Source organism: Dicentrarchus labrax, unplaced genomic scaffold (assembly GCF_905237075.1).
Source record: "Dicentrarchus labrax unplaced genomic scaffold, dlabrax2021, whole genome shotgun sequence".
Taxonomy (NCBI): Eukaryota; Metazoa; Chordata; class Actinopteri; family Moronidae; genus Dicentrarchus; species Dicentrarchus labrax.
Window position 1 is genome coordinate 33,261,184 of NW_026136704.1, and position 21,523 is coordinate 33,282,706.

At 42.3% G+C, this 21,523-nt stretch overlaps 1 protein-coding gene across 1 annotated transcript; it reads left to right on the forward strand.

The window, feature by feature from the left end:
* The first annotated feature begins 6,459 nt into the window (after positions 1-6,459).
* LOC127362066 (uncharacterized) lies at positions 6,460-20,404 on the forward strand. Its single transcript, XM_051397337.1, has 11 exons — positions 6,460-6,531; positions 7,387-7,507; positions 12,794-12,889; positions 15,409-15,450; positions 15,882-16,142; positions 16,330-16,566; positions 16,673-16,861; positions 17,550-17,606; positions 18,448-18,471; positions 18,580-18,618; positions 19,594-20,404. The coding sequence occupies exons 1-11, from the start codon at positions 6,460-6,462 to the stop codon at positions 19,809-19,811; spliced, it is 1,356 nt and encodes a 451-aa protein (XP_051253297.1). The 3' UTR covers positions 19,812-20,404.
* Positions 20,405-21,523: the final 1,119 nt, after the last annotated feature.

The following is a 21,523-nucleotide window of genomic DNA, read 5'->3' on the forward strand; positions in this document are numbered from 1 at the left end:
GTAGGACTAAAACACAGAGGACAACCGTGATAAAAACAACCGTGAAATTCCCAGACATGTTTTACACCATCAATCTCAGCGTACCCATCTACCGTGTAGGGGCCAATCTGTTTCTCCCCCCTGTTTAGAGCATGCTGTATGAAGATTTTTTGTGTGTACATTACCCACTCTAACCACTGAATCGATGCTGTGGAGAATCTTTTACACGGCTGCATGTAGTTGTTAGGGCATGGCACAGCGAGTGTTTCAGGGGGGCAGGTAGTTGGTGACAAACACCTTCATGCAGGCTGAAGCTATGGTTATGGAGTTGAAGGGGTCCACACCAGCCTCACTCAGAAAATGGTCTCTGAATTTAACACAACCCTTGGAGAGAATGTCAACATCATTTTTACAATAGTGCAGAGCTTCCTCCCTAAAGTTAAAGGTACCCTGACAGGCTTCTGTGTACCATTTGTTAAACTCTTCCAGCTCACGCTCCCCCATGCGTTCCACACCATAGGCAGAGGGGGGCGGGAAGGGCCCAACATACCTAAGCTGTGTCTCAGAGCTGAATTTGTGCGGGAAATACCCCTTGGACTGGTCAGTAAAGCCTAAGGCTTTGGGCATAGCGCTAAGACGCATAGGCAGGAAAGAGAGGGAGTCTATGAATTTAAGTTGGTAATCAGGCTCCTCAAAACTGAGAATTTTACTCCCTGTCATGAGAATCTGCTGCGGTGCTACACCCTCTTTCAGCATACCCTGTAGGATCAGGTAGCTGTCAAAACCTCTAGAATTATGCGCTAAAAAAACATTTCCCCTGTATTGGTTGCTCCTGAAATGCAAGAGAAAACGTTTAACACACTCTGCCCCGTAAAACACTTTCTCCACACCTGCCAATGTCTTTGCACACACTAGAAAGGGTACATGCTCACCTTTCTTACCCACAAAGGTTTCAAAGTCATAAAAGATCAGATCAGGATGCTCTGTCTCCTTGAGACGGGGTTGAATGTAGCACAAATGTGTTTTAGCATCAGTCGGTAATTTACCCCCACAGATTTTGCACTTTGGGGTGACACAACGATGCACCTTCTTACCATCGGTCATGTTGACGTAGTAACACAGCTTGCACTTTTGACATTTTTTCAACTGATCACATAGGATAAACGGTCGCATGTTCATAGCGCTAGGTTTTACCTCTTTATGTCTGGCGAAACAGGAAAGCGAACGGCACTTTCTATGACAATCTGAACATTCCACAGGTTTGCGCGGCTGCGTGGGGCAGATGGGGTCGTTGCAAACCTGGCAGTAACCTTTCCAACTGTGCACATAGGAGCAGTTAAATCCTTTGTAGCAATAATTGCAGAAAAATCCAGTGCCCAGAAATGCTTTCAGATTTTTTATCCCATAGTAATGATTCTGCAGTAAAAATAAGAACAGAGGTCTGGAACGATCTGCAAAAGTCGTCTCAAAGTGTGAGAGAGGCTTACCGTGGGTTGTTCTGTAAAACACCACAATTTTGCGCCCCAGAATCTCTTCAAATTTACCCACATCACTAAAAGTAACGTGTGTCTGATCATCCAAACCAACCTGATGCTGCAAATACCTACCCATTTTCACACACTGGCTGTCTGTAAAAGCGGGTTCGAGAGTGTGAGCTAGGCTAATGGCATAGGAGAGACGATCAGCCCTGTTGTCTACAACATACAGGTGTCGTCTTTTCTTGTCAACTATTTCACAATCTAAAGTTTTCTCCAGTTTACGTTTAGCACCCCCTGATGGGTTCTGTACAACCTGCACGATTAATTCAAGATTCTCATCATGAACAATGTTATTGTTAGATTGCACTAACCGGTCAAGCACCCCTTCAAAAACTGGCAGAACATTATCACCATCATCATCTACAACTACTGAGACATGTTGTTGTACATTTTCACCCACCACCTCCAACTGTATCACATCATTACGGCTAGCCAACTGTAAAGCATCATCAGACAGTTCTCTAATTACCCCTATCACATCTCTATAAAATGCTGCTATATCGGGTACGTTTGCCTGAGGGGGCACCGTGAAGATACGTCTAAATCTATAAGTGTTAAAGTGAGATGTATCTCCCATTCCCCCATCCTCTCTAGACACACCCCTCTCTTCAACAGAAGGACCCGCCTCATTCAGACCCCCACCCTGTTGCAGAGCAGGTGGAATCTGTAAGTCTGAATCTGCAAGTGGCTCATCCTGGGTGTACTCATTTTGATTAGAAAAAGATGGCGACAGATTTTGGTTTAAAAGCAGGAGTGCATTGTCAATGGTTTCAATGGGGTCATAACATTGTTGTCCAGATTGGTCTACAGAAACATCAGTTTCTGCAGGAAAGTAGTTTAAAGCCCTGAGAGCATTGTTCAAGTCCTCAAAAGGATCATTTTCGACAGGAATTTGATTTATATGAGCGATTGTCAAAGCCAATTCTTCGTTCATTTTTATTTTATTTATTTTCTCAATTAAAATAATACCTTGCCTTTACATTTTTTCACATACGGTAACGACTGAGGAAATAAAAGTCTGCATGACTTGACAGAGCAACACTATGGCATTCATGTGCTGATTGTCAGAGGATGTTGTTGGCCCACTTCCCAGTTGGACTCCTCCTACAGCAGTTTCTGTAAAAACAAAAGATTATAAGGAAACTTTAACTCTTAAAACTTTATGCAGACCAATGTAGTCTATATATATATACACATTTTATTTATTTTCAAACGCACCTTCAAATAGTCTTCTGGCTGCTTTACCACTTTGAGGTTGTGATCTTCCTCGGACCCTAGGGGGCGACGGTGTCTCTGGAACCACGAGAGGTGTGCGGGGTGCAGGTGACACAGACCGGCCTGGAAGAGCCTGAGATCCTGGGGTTGTTAACATGTATCTGGGGCTAGGTACTGCATGGACCTCAGCCCTGTTGTAACAGTTCTGTGGCCTGTTGGGGTATTTCATAACAAACATGTTTTGTTAACCTGTTTCTACGCATGCGTGTGTATGCAACCTATAAGAATACAAGATGTCATCACGGCGGATGACGCTACAGACACGGTAACGTAATGATTGATTCATTATAACGCTGGAGCGGCAAGGCTCAACAACCACCCCTTAGATGACTCAAAAAACACACAAAAAGGCTTCAAATAGTAAAAGTTCTCACCCTGCACGTCTGGTGATCCGTCGGCTTCAGGATCCGGGGTCCGCTGCTGGTTTTGCGGCCTCTCGCACCTCTGCAGCGGGGCCTCTAGCGAAGGATTCACCACAGCTGTAGGGGCCTGATCCACACTACCGGGGCTGAGGGTGTCTCTCCTCTTTTTCTGTACCGGTGTGGACGGGGATGCTGCTGGGGTATCCTCTTCACAAATACCACCAATTTCCCCGTGAAACACACAAGGATGTTGTCTTTTCTGGGGTGTTTTCGACCGCGTTGGCAGAGATTCAACACCGCTCCTCAGGTCTTCTTCAACCAGTGTTGGGGTTGTGGGTACCTGGATCCGATTGGGGGTCTGCAAGGCTTGATTTTCGGCTTCTTGAGTGGATTCTAAGGCATTTCCATCCCAACTGTCCTCCAGGCCGTCACCCAAAGCTGTAAGTAGATTTTCACCGTTCACATTAGAGGGTTTTTTAAATAGAATTAAAAAATTACATTTAAATAAAACAAAATGTACCTAACACAGTCTGTGTGGGTACGTAACCAGTATCTGCTACTATTTAAAAAAGACAAGTCAGTTAAGAGAAACAAGTTAATAAAATAAAAAATTAAAAAATATGTTAAAAGTTTAATATAATAAAACAAATAGAGCTTACTTACCAGTACAAGGTGCATATCGGAGATCCTCCTGGTTAAAGTTATCTTCAAAAATACACAAGTTGTATTTAAAATATTAAGCAATGGTTAAATATTACAATGAAAATTCAACGGAGAAAACGTTTTTTACCGCAAGACATGTCGTCAGTCTGGTGTGGTCCGCAACAGATAAACTCTCTTTAAGCAGGGGGTACTTATAACAGTTGCAACCGTATACAGACTATTGAGGCTGTTGTGTTAAAACGTTTACCATCTGGAGGTATGCGGTAGATGACGACCTCTGTAATATTAACTATTAGAACTCTTAACAAAGCCTCACTTCAGAGATTGGCAGAGTCCTGAAAGTATCCATCTAAGACACGTTTCATTACTTTATAGTACTTTATTACCCCCTGTCACTTATCATCGTACCATGTAAGAACAAAGTATTTTTAAAGTTTTAAAATAATTATCAACTATGCATAATCTATTGACTTTATCTTAAAAAGTTTACCATCTGGAAGGGGGGGCATCTCTATCTATTAGACCCCTTAAAAACAACCCTTGAAGTGTCAGATTTTGATTGATCGATTTGACCTTTTTGACCAGGCATAAGGGCAGGACTACCCTAGAAACGACACCAGACTCTGGTACATCGGTGGAAGGATCTGTTCTCACTTGTTTCTCATCCGAGAGCCGTTCAGACATCACTAGCCTCAACACGGCCCAGTCGTTGGAGGTAAGAGTCACCACATTTTTCATCAAATTCAATTTTTCATCATCACCCAGCTGGTACAACCAGAGCTCGCCCCTTTTCATACTTGAACACATACCCCCAACATCCAGACGATCCATGCTGCAGTAAAGACCATTGCTCTCCCAGAGATTCCTTTGGAGGAGCCTGTGTACGCTGTACATACACGATACTTTTCCTCGGTGCGGGAGGAGGCCCTCTCACTTGCCGGTAGATGGTGACTGGTGTCTCGCAAATCACAGACATCTCATCTTCTGGTATATTCTCTTTTCACAAGCGTAAAACTTTTCTTGTAGCATTGTGGATTGATGGTGAACTCTTTGCTGACTCTTTGCTGATAATATTTGTCTTTTGTTCACACTTGAGTTTTAAAGGTTCCCCACCATAGGGTCGGGAGGGGGTGGGCCAATTAACTGTGTACAATCTATTGATTGTTTTATCTTAAAATGGTTACCATCTGGAAGGGGGGGGGCAAAATGTTTACCCTTGAAGTGTCAGATTGAAGTGTCAGATTTTGATTGATCGATTTGACCTTTTTGACCGGGCATAAGGGCAGGGGGCGTGGTACCTGTCACTTTAGAGTTTGACAAGAAGTGCATAGATCCCTCTCTCTGTTGTCCTTGCACCACGTAGCCAGCCTGCTCACCTCACTCCTGTAGGTTGTCTCATCGCCGTTGTTGATGGGACCCACCACAGTTGTGTCGTCCGCAAACTTAATGAAGAGGTTGGAGCTGAATGATGGTGTGCAGTCATGGGTCAGCAGAGTGAAGAGGAGGGGGCTCAGCACACATCCTTGGGGGGCCCCTGTGTTTAGTGTGATGGTGCTGGAGGTGTTGCTGCCGACCAAACTGCCTGTGGTCTCCCCATCAGGAAGTCCAACAGCCAGTTGCACAGGGAGGTGTTGAGCCCCAGCTGGTCCAGTTTGCGGATGAGCTGCTGGGGGATGATTGTGTTGAATGCTGAGCTGAAGTCGATGAACAGCATTCTGGGGGGGGGACAGACTTGATGTGCTGCATGACTAGCCGCTCGAAGCTCTTCATGAGGATGGGAGTGAGTGCGACCGGGCGGTAGTCATTGTGGCAGGAGGGAGACGACTTCTTCGGGACCGGGATGATGGTGGTGGCTTTGAGGCACGTGGGGACAACAGCCTGGCTCAGCGAGGTGTTGAACATGTCGGTGAAGACATCTGTGAGCTCCTCGGCGCAGTCTCTCAGGACACGACCAGGAATGTTGTCAGGACCCTGGGGTGCTGTTGTCTTCCTCAAAACGAGCGAAGAAGTCGTTCAGGTGGTTCAGCAGAGAGGTGGAGCTGTCACAGGTCTGCGGAGAGGCCTTATAGTCCGTGATGGTCTGCAGCCCTCGCCACAGGTTCCTGGTGTCTCTGCTGTCGTTGAAGCGGTCGGCGATCCTCCTGGAGTACTGCCTCTTGGCCTTTCTGATGCCTCGTGACAGGTTGGCCCTGGCTGTCCTCAGGCCCACCTCGTCGCCAGCTTTGAAGGCGGCGTTCCAAGCCCTCAGGAGCCTGTGGACTTCCCCTGTCAGCCGTGGCTTCTGGTTGGCCCGAATGGAGATGGTTCTGGTGACTGTGACATCGTCCATACACTTCCTCATGTAGGAAGTGACGGTCTCCGTGTACTCCTGGAGGTCTGTGATGTTGTTGTAGGTGGCTGCCTATCTGAACATGCTCCAGTCGGTGGTGGAGTGCCTCTGAAGACCCCTCAGGCCACATGCGTATCTGCTTTGTAGTTGGTTTGGCGACTTTAACCAGCGGCCTGTATGCTGACATTAGCATAACAGTGGTGTGGTCTGAGGCCCCGAGGTGAGGGAGGGGACGGGCTTTGTAGGCACCTCTGTGTGTGGTGTAGACATTGTCCAGGATATTGTTTCCTCGTGTGAGAAGGTTGATGTGTCCATGGGGTTGTGGAAACACGCTCTTGGGGTTTGCGTGGTTGAAATCCCCAGCCAGGATGACGAAGGCATCTGGGTTGGCTGTCTGCTGGTCACTGATGTGCTGATGGAGTTCATACAGTGCCTCGCTCCTGTTGTTGTTGGAGCCAGGGGGATGTATGTATGTGTAATGGAAATGTATAACACATAACATACTGTAACAAGAATTGTACATTATGTGGATAAGAGGAGCCTCACTGAGTGAGCCTCTGAGAGAAACTCCGGTTAGCCTGGTTGCTACATGCTAAGAGGCCTCGTCCGTTATTAGCTGCCTTTCATTGAGGTACTTTTATTAAACCAATCGGAGCTACAGGAATGTTTCCTAATGTTTGAACTCACCTTGGTACTGTTTGTATCATTGTGAACAGTGTAAACTGACTTTAAAAAGATCACTAGCTCAGGTATTAACTGTAATATGTAATGTGCTAACGGTGTAGCTGGGGGAGCTAACTGTCGCTACAGCCGTTAAATGAGAGAAATAGAGAAGGCTTATGATGCATATTGGTGCTGATATGATGGCAGGTTGTGATCATTGTTTTCTGATAACTGAGATGTATATAAGGTGTTATATTGCAATGTAGTTGTATCAATATTCAAGTTGGTTAAAAAGGAGAAATTTAATACTGTTCATTTAGGGATAAAAAGAGTTCAAAAGAGAAATAGTGATTAAAAGAGCTGTTTAAAAATATAAAGAAGGGCATTTATGTTCAAATATAAGTTGATGGTAAAAATACTTCTACAGTACTGTAAATGTATACAGACTCATTTACAATGACTTGAATGCTGTATATCCTGCATCTGGGTATAGATATGGAAGATATTTAGAGTGAAAAGTGAAAGTAGAATGATGTGATTGAGTGTAATGGTTATGTTTTCTGCACTCTATGTGTAGATTGGTGTTTTTGGATTTGCCGGATTAGGACTCGATCCGGATCCGAACCAGTGGAGGTTCGGTGGCGAGCCGGGAAAGAAGAGCAACTTGGAGGGAACGGTGCACGGTGTGGCCAGCCGTGGTATCCATTCTGAAGACCCCAGACATCATCTCATTTCACTCTGTAATACAGATAATAACACAGAAATCTACCCGGGTAGTAGCAGTCAATAGAACGGACTGAATTCTTAACTTCTTATAAGAAGAAGGGACACTTTTATTTGAACTTTTCTATTTTATTTTACTTTTCTATGAAAGAGCTCTATTTGTTTGTATTTTTTATTTTCCATATACTGCCAAGTAGTTACTGTGTGAGGCAATAAATTCTCAACGTTTCAACTTCACGCTCCCTCATTTGAATAATGTAGAGGTCCAACTCACCGAACCTAGTAAGAATGTAGGTCTCTATAGTGTGTTCTTCTAGTCAGACTAGGGGCGCTACAATACATTTAACAGTGACATTAACAAACCTTAAACTCAACATTAAACATGTTTAGTACACGTGGAATGTATCACCTGCAAAACATCACTTTCAGACTTTTATTATGCTTCGACTTTGTTCAACTTTAGCATGTAAAGAAGAAGAAGATCCAAAGTGAATTTCAAAAGCCAAACACATCATGTATTTATCCCCACCTGGTGGACAAAACACCTCACTGCACTCTGGATTCCTGATGCATTTATGTCTCTGAATCAGAACTGTGACAGAATTATAATAATATAATGGAATATAAACCCTTTGTTTTTAAAACTGAATCAATTATTGTGTTTTCACATCTAAAATATGCTTATTGGACAGTTTTAAATTCAAATCTGACCAAATTTAGCAGTAAATAAAATTGTAAATGTAAAAGTGATGAGTTAGTTAGTGATTCTACAAAAAGTAAAAGTGACACCAGTCAGTGTAAAATAAAAACGTCATTTTTAATATCTCATATCTTCAAAAAGGTAAATATCAGAATTTCTGAGAGAAGTTGAGGATTTAATTTTAAACAGTGTATAAACTCTAGAGCTATGTTGTATATGGAGCTGAGTTGTGTTCTTACATGAGAGGAATCTATTTAATATTTGTATTTATATATATCTGATGTTAAAGGTCCTATATGTTCATACTGAATCAGCTGTGGGTACTGGACTCCAGCGGAGGTCCAACAATGTGGTAAATGGTAAATGGACCTGTACTTGTATAGCACCTTTCTGGTCTTTTGACCACTCAAAGCGCTTTTACACTAGAGCCACATTCACCCTTTCACACACATTCACACATTCACAGCATCGAACCAACAACCTTCCGATTAGGGGACGACCCCCTCTTCCTCTGCAGCACAGCCGCCCACAGTTAGATGGTCATTGCAATCTAAGAGACATCAGCATACCTGTGTAGTCATTTATCAGCTCATGTAAACTAAAGAGAGCAGATATTTTAAAACTTCCTCACACCAACTGTGAACTGGAGCAGACTGCTTCCTGCTGCTGTGCATCTAACTCTAAAGCACAGCTCAGAGACAGCATTACTGAGAGATTACTGAGAGGGTCTAATGTCTTATTGATGCTGACAAAGGTGGAAGCTCCATCCTTATTCTTCCCCATATGACTGCAGCCTTTGATCCATCAATCACACCATTTTACTGGATAGATTACAGAACTGGGTTGGCATTTCTGGTACAGCTGGTTTCATTCCTATTGGACTAATAGAGTCTTTAATGTCTGCATTGATAATCATGTTTCCTCCTACGCTCCCCTGCTGTGTGGTGTCCCTCAGGGGTCGGTTCTTGGTCCAGTTCTGTTCTCCCTGTACATGCTTCCTCTGCGTCATTTGTTCAGTCATACCACTGTTATGCCGATGATACACTGATATATTTCGCTGCTGAACCCAATAACCTGAACCAACTGTCCTCCCTCCATGAGTGCTTAGCTGCCACCAGATATTGGATGTCTCTCAGTTTTCTCCACCTAAATCCTGACAAAACTGAAATCCTCGGACAGTTTATCACTGCAGTTGGTCAGTTTATTGGACCGTTAGACACAATTATGACTTTTGACCACCATGGTGTTTGCAGCTATGAAATCTTACTAGAATCAGAAGCTTGTTGTCCTCCAGAGAGCTCAAATTCACAGCTTCATTTTCTCTCCTCTAGATTACTGTAACTCTCTCTACACGTGCCTCGGTCAAGCTTCCTTAAATCATTTACATTTAGTACAAAATGCAGCTACCAGACTTTAAACCAGAACCAGCCGTCGGTCCCACATTACTCCTGTAAAATTCAGAATCCACTATAAGATCTTACTGATTACATTTAAGGCACTTCATGACCCCCAGTTACATCTCACATCTCCTCGTTCCTTATTCCACTCCTCGACCGCTCTGCTCCTCTTATCTTGGCCTTTAATCCGTTCCCCGCTCTAACTGCAGAACTAAAGGTGACCTTTGCTGTTTTACCCCGACCCTCTGATCAGCTGAATCTTTGAACTTGGTCTTTATTTGGGCAGCCTGATATGTCTCCAGTCCTTCTACAGTTGGAGGTTAATAGGTTGCAGACTAATAAAACTGGTAACATCAAGTAACAACTGAAGAGTAGTAGAGTTATTATTTTAGTATTTTAGTATTGATTCTATGTTGGGAGAAAATGAATCATCTGTCCACTAAATTGGACATTGTGCATCCTTATATGAACTATAATTCATACTCTTACTGCAACTGATTGAAAATACTACTACAACATACTACATGTTATTAGAATATGTGTATTAGTACAGACTGTGTGAGTAACAACTTTATATCTATTTACATAAAATATAATTGTATTGATTGGTTTTTAATTTACAGTAGAAAACTGCTGTAACACAAACTGTTCACCGCAGTGGAAATTAAAGTCAATGATTATTTCTTTCAATATGTAAAGAGTAATAAAAGCTCCTGACTGAGGTTGTCATAATGGATGAACTGAAAGGGATGCTGGTCCCATATCAGACATCCTTCCATGTTCTCTGCTGTGTGCGGGTTGTTGCTGCTGTTTGACGTCTCACAGCAGCCACACACTCATTTTCCTGCGTCTGCAGCTCACTGAAGGACAAAAACACACCTCGGCTGGAAATGTGCAACACTTCCTCAGTCAGACTGAAAACTCTGGAAATCCACAGAAGAAATTCAACAAACAGGCTTCATTTACAGCAACATGTATGAAATATATCAGTGTGTGTAGAAGTTAGACTGTGGAGATTCACATCACAGCACAAGTACAAGTGAGATGAGTTGTTAATATCAGGATGTGAATTTCCTACAGTCTGATACAGAATATTAGCAGATTATACAGTGGAAAAGAACCTCATTAAGTTCAACCTCAGGGATGAAATGAAACCAGCCACAGCAGCATACACACACACACACACACACACACACACACTCACAAAAAAAAAAAAACACATACAGTAAATACAGGATTAGTAGGAATAAGGGAGGAAGAGAAAAGCAGAAGCTCAGTTTGAATGTCAACAATACATTACAACCACAATCACTTTTTAGCAATAATGAAAATTAAACTGTAAAAACAATGGACCATTTGGGCCCCTTCACAAAATGAAAAATATTGTGTTTCAGGCATGTTTTCCTCCAGGGTTAGGGTTAGGGCGTTGGGGCTTGTGGGGATATTTAGTTTAAATGTTGAAGCCTGTGGTTCAACATTTTAACCGCGGTGTCATCCGTCCAGGGGATGTTGTCTGTTTTTGTGTTGTATTGATCGTCCAGTAGTTGCAGAATGTGTGGAATGTACTGCGGATGTGGTTATTTCTTTATTATTTATAATAAATGTGTTTGTGCTGTGTGCAATTCTCTGTGTCACCGTTGTGGGTTCCTTCAGTGGGGGATTGTGGTCTCTCACTATAGTCAGACAGACATCCATTGAGGTGCTGCTCCTCTGCAGTCTCTGTACCTGAACGTCCAAATGTTCATATTTCTGACCACAACAAGTGAACATTATAAACTTCATAAAGGTATCATTTATGGCAGAGCTGTTGGACTGCACTGCATTAGATTGTACAGGTGTACCTAATGAAGTGACCACTGAGTGCATCCTGTGCCTTACCACATTTACCTGTGCTTCAGTCCTGATATGCTGTTATCTGTGCCGTATTGATCAGAAACATTGTCAATCACTTGTTTGTCTTCATCAATAAAGAGTTCAACTGGAGTTCAGTTGTTGATTCAAACGAACATTTCTACTGTTGTCAACTTTATTTTCTCTTTACGTCCTCAACTCTGCCAACCTTTATTCTGAAAAGACTTTATGAACACTATTGATTATTGATTGAGTCCATCTCCACTGTGATAAAGTTTGTGTGAGCGCACTGAAAAAAATGTGGAGTGAAATTTAGTTCAAAAGAAATTCTTAATAAATTTTACACAAGATGTTCTCATGTAAACTTTACTGGAAGTTTTCTGTCTGTGTCACTAAATTTGACTCTTCAAAGACACAATCAATAAACACAAAGATTGACCATCAATTTATTCATATTATAACCTTCAACCTCTGTAAATGTGTACGTGTCCATTTAAGTCGTGCCTTTTTCAGTCATACTTTATTTCAACATTATTACTGCTGTTATCTGTTCTTTGATTTGAACTACATCTGGAGCTCTATCTGGTTGATGGGTCAGTAAGGTTTTGGAAACTGAGTGAGTTTGTGTTTAAATGAGGGAAGTTTGTTCTGCCTCAACCACCACCTGCCCCGTTACTCCTCACTGGGGCTCGCCACCTGAAATAAAATCATTTTGAAGAGTTGAAGACTGAGCTGATGTCAGGTCAGTTTTCTTTTTGCTATCTATTCCAACCCGGACAGATGTTTGCAGGGAGCTCTTTAGTGGAGGCTGTCTGACTGTGTGTGTGTTGAGTTCTTAGAAATCCTGTTGTTGTGTTGATGCTCAGAATGTGGAAGTTTGGTTCAAAGCAGATGAAGACATGAAAAGCAGAAGTGAGTTCAGAGAGTTCTTTTCTCAGAACACTTTCACACTCATGCTGTGGTTCAGCTGTTCAACTGGTTCTCATGGTCAGATCATAGGATCAATAAGTGCACTCACTGATGAACTAATATTACTGTTAGTATCATCAATAACATCAGCTCAGCCTCACAGCACTCTTCTCACTGATCACGTCTGTCTTCTTCCTCTTTCTATCAATGACCGCAATGGTGGTGAAGACAGCAACTCCCATGATCCCACGCTGCTTCACCACCTCATCTACCTTCCTCTTTTCTTCCTGTTTTGATGTGAGAGACCCCCTAGTGGCAGAATGACAGATTGTACGTTTAAGTTGAGTGATGAGCAGCAGGGTGACAATGAGCGCAGCCAATGACGCGCTGACTGTGTGAATCAGGAAGTGGTGAAGCTGAAGGCGTCACTCTGCTGCTGACACTGACTGACAGTCCACATCCAGACAACATGAAGGCTTCATCTGTGTCTCTGCTGCTCGGTGAGTCCAACACAGAGCTTCTACACTCATCCATCCATCACAGCTCCAACACACTGCACACTCTGCACTCATACACAGGAACCAGCACTGAGAGTCCAGGTCTCAGTCTGGATCAGGTTTCACTATAATAATAATAATAATAATAATAACAATCAATAATCAATATTTATCACACAGAAACTTCCTGCATTCAAAGTTCTACTAAAGTAAAAGTACATGTACTTAAAGTATGAGCAGTGTGAGAGATTATTCTGTATGACATTATTAGATTGTTCATACTGAAGCATCAATGTGGAACTACTTTATATACAGTTAGTTCAGTCAGAGCATCTGCAGCTCTGAAAACAACATACCTCGGTCCTTCCCTCCACTCACTCATATCTTTGGGACCGGTTTCACTGACAGGGCTCAGCTTAAGCCAGGAGGAGGCCTGAATGTGGACTAGTTAAACTACAATATTTAAGTAGCTTTCATGAGTGTGGTGTGGTATCCGAAGGCCTATAAATTTAAGTTACAGTTTGTTATAAGTTCAAGTGATATTTTTGTCAACACATGCAGTGTTAGTAAGACATAGGTCAACGTTGTAATTCTTACTATGAAATGTTAGGCTAGGGGCCTCTCAATGGCCTCGACCTTAGCTAATAAATCCCCCATCTCCCTGTTTTACCTCACATATCTGTATTAGAACCAGATGTTTCTTTACTATTTTCTTGAATAAACAATAGACCTATATAAAGCTTATGTTCAACGCATATAGACAGAGTTGTTCATTTGGCTGGATGCTCCAAGCTCCCGGGACTTGAAATGATGCTGTACCTTTTGTAATAAACCTTATATACAATCAAGATGGTGTCAGCGGACTTCTCCAACACATCTCACATCATCGCTACCTAATATACAACAGTGGCTTAAACTTGGTTTAGTTAGTCAGAGACTACGGAGTCCTGGAGTAAGGTAAGTGGGACTAAAGGAGAACAGCTGCATTAAGCCTCATTAGGTTCAGTATGAGCACAGGCTGTTGGTCTAATGGTGCTCATAAAACCTGGAATGGAATAGAAAACACCATTACTGCTGTGAATCTGGAGCCAAAACAACAGCAGAGGCAGAAAGAATTAGTTCCAAAAACTTAACTGAGAGTAAATAAACCAATACTGTGTGAACAACATTAGCCATAATATATGGCCTTAAAAGCACATCATCTAGGTCCGCGGTTCTCAAAGTGTGGGGCGCGCCCCACTGGTGGGGAATAGAGACGTGACAGGTGGGGTGTGTCAAACGGGAGGAAATTTTCCTTTTTATGCCTTTATATCTTTATCCAGACATCTCAACTGTCCCGGAAGTTCCGGGAGTCTCATATTGATAGCGGCTCCTTGACGCCCGCAAATGAGATCCAATCTCCCGGAATCTGGAGCAAGACCGCGCACTAGACTAGAGAGTGACTGCGTGTGTGTGTGTGTGTTTGTGTGACTATAAATGCAGCGTGTGTGACGGCAAACCGTCCTTATAGCTGTGTTTTGCCGCTTATAAGACCGATCACTCCTGGGGGGCGACACCAAGTGTAACAAGAATTCCCCTCCCCACCCCCACCCCCCCGGAACGAACCTCCCTGAAATGACTTTTTGCAGGTTGGGATGTCTGCTTTATCAATGGCTTTCTTTAATGACAACAAAGATCATACATTCAAAACAAAACACCCACAAACAAAGTAATCATTACTAGCCTACATACAGTCTAAATTAAAAGAACATTAGATATGAGACCCCGAGTAAAATGTAACCTGGAACCGAAGTGCCAAAATAATGATTGATGTGACGTCGGCATATTAATTGTAGCAGAACAAACTCTTTTTTTAACAGATTGCAAAGTGGCACTTTTATTTCTTTTCTATTTTTGAACTTGATACAAATTTTGACACAGCTGCACTTTTATTTTCTTTATTTTTGAACTTGCTGTTATTTGATGTAGATAGTTAGTTTGTATTTAGATACAACTTGTTACTATACTGATACTACTTGTTACTTCAATAAATTGGAACATTTTAAGCTTGTTGGGTATTTCATTAGCATTGTGTATGGGCGTTGGGGGCAGGTGGGGCTTGAAAATTCCCCCTTGTCCAAAGTGGGGAATGACCGAAAAAGTTTGAGAACCACTGATCTAGTTGAAGTAGTGCGATGTGAAAGCAACTGTGTGCAACTACCTGGGCACATCAGCTGACAGCCAATCACTGAAGTGCCCATATTCATACAACTGGACTTTATAGTTGCCCCAAAACTCCAATGATTGACCTTCACTGACCTTCACTGACCTCTGACCTTCACTGACCTTCACTGACCTCTGACCTTCACCGACCTTCACTGACCTCTGACCTTCAGTGACCTTCACTGACCTCTGACCTTCACTGACCTCTGACCTTCAGTGACCTTCACTGACCTCTGACCTTCACCGACCTTCACTGACCTTCACTGACCTCTGACCTCTGACCTTCAGTGACCTATAGTGACCCTGTCCTCCTGTTGCAGGTGTGTCTGTGCTGCTGCTGTCTGCACTGACTGTTTCTGCAGGTGAGCTGATGGAAGTGAAACAATCACTGACATTAAATAATAATAATAATAATAATAATAATGTCTCTCTGTCTGTCTGTCTCTCTGTCTGTCTGTCTGTCTAACTGACTGTCTCTCTGTCTGTCTGTCTGTCTGTTTGTCTGTCTAACTGACTGTCTCTCTCTCTGTCTGTCGGTCTAACTGACTGTCTCTCTCTCTGTCTATCTGTCTAACTGACTGTCTGTCTGTCTGTTTGCGTCTAACTGACTGTCTCCTGTCTGGGTCTAACTGACTGTCTCTCTCTCTGTCTGTCGGTCTAACTGACTGTCTCTCTCTGTCTATCTGTCTAACTGACTGTCGTCTCTCTGTCTGTCGGTCTAACTGACTGTCTCTCTCTCTGTCTATCTGTCTAACTGACTGTCTGTCTCTCTGTCTGTCTGTCTGTCCTCCAGTCTCTCTGGAGGTCAGTCCCAACCGTCCTCAGTTCTTTAGAGAAGAGTCAGTCTGTCTGAAATGTGTTGGAGATGGACAGACAGCTGATGGATGGATGGTGAAGAGGACAGCAGGAGGACACAATGAGGACTTTGGGAGATTTGATGGTTCCTGTTACAACATCTCAAAGCTCTCCCAGTCAGACACTGGAGTTTACTGGTGTGGAACCAGTTCTGGACAGAAGAGCAACCAGATCAACATCACTGTAACTGATGATAGAGGCAAGTTGTTCTTCTGTTCACTAACTCTGTCTGTATATGGCTCTGGTCTGATGGTCTAACTCTGTCTGTATATGGCTCTGGTCTGATGGTCTAACTCTGTCTGTATATGGCTCTGGTCTGATGGTCTAACTCTGTCTGTATATGGCTCTGGTCTGATGGTCTAACTCTGTTTTTCTTTCTTCTTCAGGGGTTATTCTGGAGCTTCCTGCACTTCCTGTGATGACAGGAAGTGATGTCACTCTGCGCTGTAGAACCAGAGGTGTCTCCACATTCGAAGCCTTTTTCTTCAAGAATGGAGTCCACATTGGATCTGGACCTGAAGGACAGTTTACCATCAGTAAGGTCCAACAGTCTGATGAAGGTCTCTACTGGTGTTTTATTGAACGGACTGTTGAGTCTTCTCGGAGCTGGCTGAGGGTCAGAGGTCAGGACACTGACATCACTTCCTGTTTAAAGATATGAACTAACCTGCTGACCTGATAATAAACTGATGACTGAACTGAACCAGGTTCTACTCTTTTCTCCTACAGGTCCTCCTGCTTTAACTACTCTTCCTCCTCCTCCTCCTGTAACCTCCTCTCCTCCTCCTCCTCCTCCTCCTCCTCCTGCAGACTCCTCCCCTCCCTCCTCTGTCCTTCTCCCAGTTGGAGCAGCTGTAGGTTCTCTGGTTCTGGTTCTGGTTCTGGTTGGAGTTGTGTGGCTCTGCAGGAATCAATCAGGTATGAAAGCTGTCAGACTCACCTGACAGATAGATAGATAGACAGATAGATAGATAGATAGATAGATAGATAGATAGATAGATAGATAGATAAAATAGAAGAAGAAGATAGATAGATAGATAGACTCTATTAATCCCCAAAGGGAAATTGGATCGTCATAGCAACCAGGTACATTTAAATAGAATAAAATACAACAATAGAATAAAATACTGAGGTAGAAAAGATAAAAAAGATAAATAGGTAGATAAGGTGCAAAGACGTTGCAAGATGATGGTTATAGTAGTGATGATATGAAGAGTAGTGTTATTGTTAATAACAGTTTATAATAATAATAATAATAATAATATGTATATGTGTGTATATATATAAATATATATACACACATGAGATATGATATGATATATAGCATATGTATAATAGATACTTGACTACACAAGAAAGACATACATACAATAAATAATATATTATATATTGTAATATTGTAATATAATAATAATAATAATAATAATAATAATATGAACAGACTGGAACCAGACTGGGTCTGATCCAGTCAGCAGGTCTGTACTGGACTACAACCTGTGACTGGTTGGAGTCCTGTCCAATCAGTGATGTCCTCAGGACTCCTGGGACCCGTCTGATCTCTGATGTCCATTTCCAATAAACTGATTGATCTGTGTTTGTTTTCCAGCCAGATCTTCCGCTGATCCCGATACTGTCCGATCTGCTCAGAGGAAATGCATTGCAGGTACAGGCACATATTTTACACCTGGAGCGGGTTGCACCAACTGCTCTTTACTGAGCCTGGTCCTAACTGCTGAGTCCGTCTTTGTTAAGACCAGTCTTTAGAATGGACCTTGGTAAATAAAGCCAATTATTCAACTTTAACTGGGACTAATGGAAGAATCACACTCATTCTAGTAGCTGTTATACGGCCGTTGTTGCTCAGTCCTCGCAGCGATTATCGGTGTCATCAGGGAACTGTTGGCTCTCTGTAAATAATGTTATAAGGGGGACGGTCTAGACCTGCTCTATGTGAACCAATGTTAAGTGCAGCATTGTGCAGTGGTTTCTATGAAGGGTAAAAATGACCCCTCAGATGATTAATGAAGCTGTTTCAGCAAAGGTCACAGACTGAGAGATCAGAGTTACATTAGAAAACGTGAGGGGGGTAAAAATGACCCCGTGGTGGTTCTAGTGTTAAGACCAGGCGTGTTGGTGCAACCTGAGCAGTGACGCTGACTTCAGCGCTCTGAACTAAAACTCTGCTTCATAAAGTGCAGTTACAGTTTGGATCGTTGTTCACTTTCAGGTGGAAATGTTTCCTCTCGTCATGTTTCTGTTACTTTAAAGCTTCCTGACTTTGATTCTCTGAGAATTCAAACTGTTGCTGCTGTTATTTCTGTTACTACCACTGGGACACGCCAAAATCACACTTTTGTACAGTCTGTATAAAATCATCGACTCCATTTACTGATGAAGACCATGAGATGCTGTTGAAAGCTTATTTAGATCTTTTCCACTGTTTCTATATTTGAAGTTAACCTGCTGACCTTTGACCTCTAGTAAACCTTGTTGTCCTTTTGTAGGTCTGACTGTGCTGACTGCTGCAGGTGAGCTGATGGACTTCTGTCTGTCTGTCTGTCTGTCTGTCTGTCTGTCTACTGACCTCTGCCCTGTATTGACCTCTGCCCTCCAGTGACCTCTGCCTCCTGTTGCAGGTGTGGCTGTGTTGCTGTATGGACTGATTGTTTCTGCAGGTGAGCTGATGTTTGTGTTGACACATATACATACATATAGAAATACAAACGTAGCATAACCATATCAGAATAAGTTGAACTGAAAGAAAACAAAATGAATTCAGTGTCTTACTGAAATATCAGGAACATGATATCATGATGAATGACATTCAGTTCTACATTAGTTTCATACTTACTGTCAGACAAATTATGTTATTAATAATTCAAGTGAGACTCTGATAGCTTTTATTACAGATACAAATGTATCTGAGCTCCACTCACACTGTTACCAGGGACCCAAAGCTCTTCAGTGTGCTGCAGTTTATACTCAGCAGGGTGTTAACCACACATTCACATCTTGGTACAACTTGTGAGGGGAGAATAATCATCAGTCTCACTTCAACTGTCTCACTTCCCTTCATTTGTTTTAGTACAATTCAAAAAGATTATTTCATAAGCACGCAGTATCATAGTTGCACGAGGAGTCAAGTTGCATTAGTACTCTGCTAGAAGTACTGTTACTAAATATGGTCATAGAGTGACACACGTGATACATGAGACTGCACAAGCACACAATCCTTTGGAAACACTTCCCTCTGGCAGGAGGCTGCGGTCCATCAGGACCAAAACCTCACGCTACAACAACAGTTCCTTCCACCTGCAGCCGCCCCATTGACAGCACACGTTACATTATCGTAAAGTCTCCATATCTGACTCAGTGTGTATGTATGTGCACTTATCTTTATTCAATCTTGGCTGTTTTCTGTCACATTGGACATTTTCTTTATTCTGTGAACATTTGCACATTTTCCTCTTTGCCTCAAACACTGTACAGCTCTTTTCATTCAAACATTATTTTTACTGTAAATTTCTATTTTAAATGTTTTATTTGTGACATTTGCAGAACTTATTTTCTCTCACAGAGTTTATTGTTGTGCACCAAACTACGGAGACAAATTCCTCGTTAATGAACTGATTCTTGTTCTCCTCCGTCAGACTCCTCTCTGCCTGGGCTCAGACTCTTCTGCCATCTAGTGGCCATCTGTCCGTACTGCGTCTGTACTGCTCTGATGGCGTCCATCTGCTGCAGCAGGAAGACAGGAAACAAAGAGGTCGTCTCCATGGAGATGACCCAGCGTGTCGGAGGAAGTGACGGGTTGGATGAAGATTATGATGACATCACTGCTGATGTCAACACTGAGTATGTGTTCTGAGCTGTGAGCGCAGTGACAGCCGCTGTCTGCAACAGGATCAATAACATGATGGATCTGAAGTCAGCTCACGGATCAGTCTGATCACTGATCATCTTCCTCTTTTTTATTCTTTTTCCTTATTTTTCAGTGGTCACAAACATTTATATGATACAACCTGCAAAGCTTTATTCAAACAGTGTGTTAACAGAGTTTATGAACAATGCTGAAGTTTTAGAATTGATAAGTTGTAGCAGGACGCCTGTTATACGTGTTATTATGTGAAGCACTGTGTCTGTAAATGAATGGCTAATGGCTAACTGTTTGGTTTGGACGATCTAGCTTGCTGTAGCTCATCAGTAACTGATTACTGGCTCCTGAAAGAGGCAGCTGAGGTTTATTCTGTATCTGATTGATGAGTCTGTAAGGTTAAAGTTTGTGTTTAAATGAGGGCAGTTTGATCGGCCACTTGGTGGTTCTGGTCTTCCTTCTCGCCGCCTCAAAGTCTTCCAGCACAGCAGGACTTCAGACTGTTGGACTCTATTTAAATGATGTATGTGTTTTTATAATAATGAGTGTTTGTAATTGATATTTTGACATTAAATTGAATCTGAACAGATGTTGTGCTCAGGACTTCTTGATTACTGAGCGGTTGTGTGTACGCTGATGTCAACAGGAGCTTAAGACACTTATTCCAGGTGTGAACAGAACACCCTGCAAATAACCAGCAGCAGACACATGATGAGTTCAACTTGAGCCTTAAACACAGATTGACAGATAAGGGGCAGAGTGCAGCCCCTCCTCCCACAGGAAGTGTTTCACAGCAGTTGGTTTAAACAGAGGTTATCATTATCTGATTCTGGATAAAAAACCTTTGCTCTACAGTGCAGCCAGTTCATCAGGGATTGTTAAACAACAGCTCTGTACAAGGTTTTGCAGGTTTCACCACTTTTTAATACCACAAAGAATAAAATCTTGTTGTGGGTTCGATCCCCAGCTCCTGGTGCCACATGTCAAAGTATCCTTGAGCAAGATACTGAACCCCAAATTGCTCCTGATGCATCGGTGTGTGAGTGTGTATGAATGTTAGATTCTGTTCGATGGACTTTGCCATCACTGAGTGAATGTGTGTGAAAGGGTGAATGTGGCACGTAGTGTAAACGTGCTTTGAGTGGTTGGAAGACTAGAAAGGTGCTAAACAAGTACAGGTCCATTTACCATTTACTTAAAGCACGGTGACTATTTAAGTGACTTCCTGTACAGATACTCGTCTTTATAATTATTATAAACATCTAACATGTATTTGTCCATCTCTTTAGTGTCCACATGAGTCCACATGAGTCCCTCGTCCTCCACCCGCTGCTGCTCTCGCTCCTTTTATTTGTTTCCAGACTCTGACTTTAGGTCCAGGACAGGATAAAGGACGGTTTTATAGGGACTTTGTTAAAAGTTCAAAACAATGTTATAAACATTACTGTTGCAGCTGTAGAAACATCATCTAGTGTTATTAAAATATAAAAGAATAAAAAATACAATATTCATTTCTAATCCAGTTCTGAATGTAAAGACAGGCTGACAGAAACTGTTTATTATGCACACTTCAATATTTGTTTAATTTAATTAAAGTTATACCATCATCACAATATTGAACAGTGTTATCGCCAGTGTAAGCCTAGTTACTCAAAATGTTTTATTTATTACTCATTACTCATTGATATTATTACTTTACTTCTTAC

Bases quoted from the DNA above. Each gene is read 5' to 3' on its own strand.
- LOC127362066 (XM_051397337.1), top strand. From the start codon at position 6,460: ATGGGGTTGTGGAAACACGCTCTTGGGGTTTGCGTGGTTGAAATCCCC. The intron at 6,532-7,386 runs GTTGGCTGTCTG...CTCTATGTGTAG, and splicing joins AGGATGACGAAGGCATCTGG to ATTGGTGTTTTTGGATTTGC. The intron at 16,862-17,549 runs GTATGAAAGCTG...TTTGTTTTCCAG, and splicing joins GCTCTGCAGGAATCAATCAG to CCAGATCTTCCGCTGATCCC.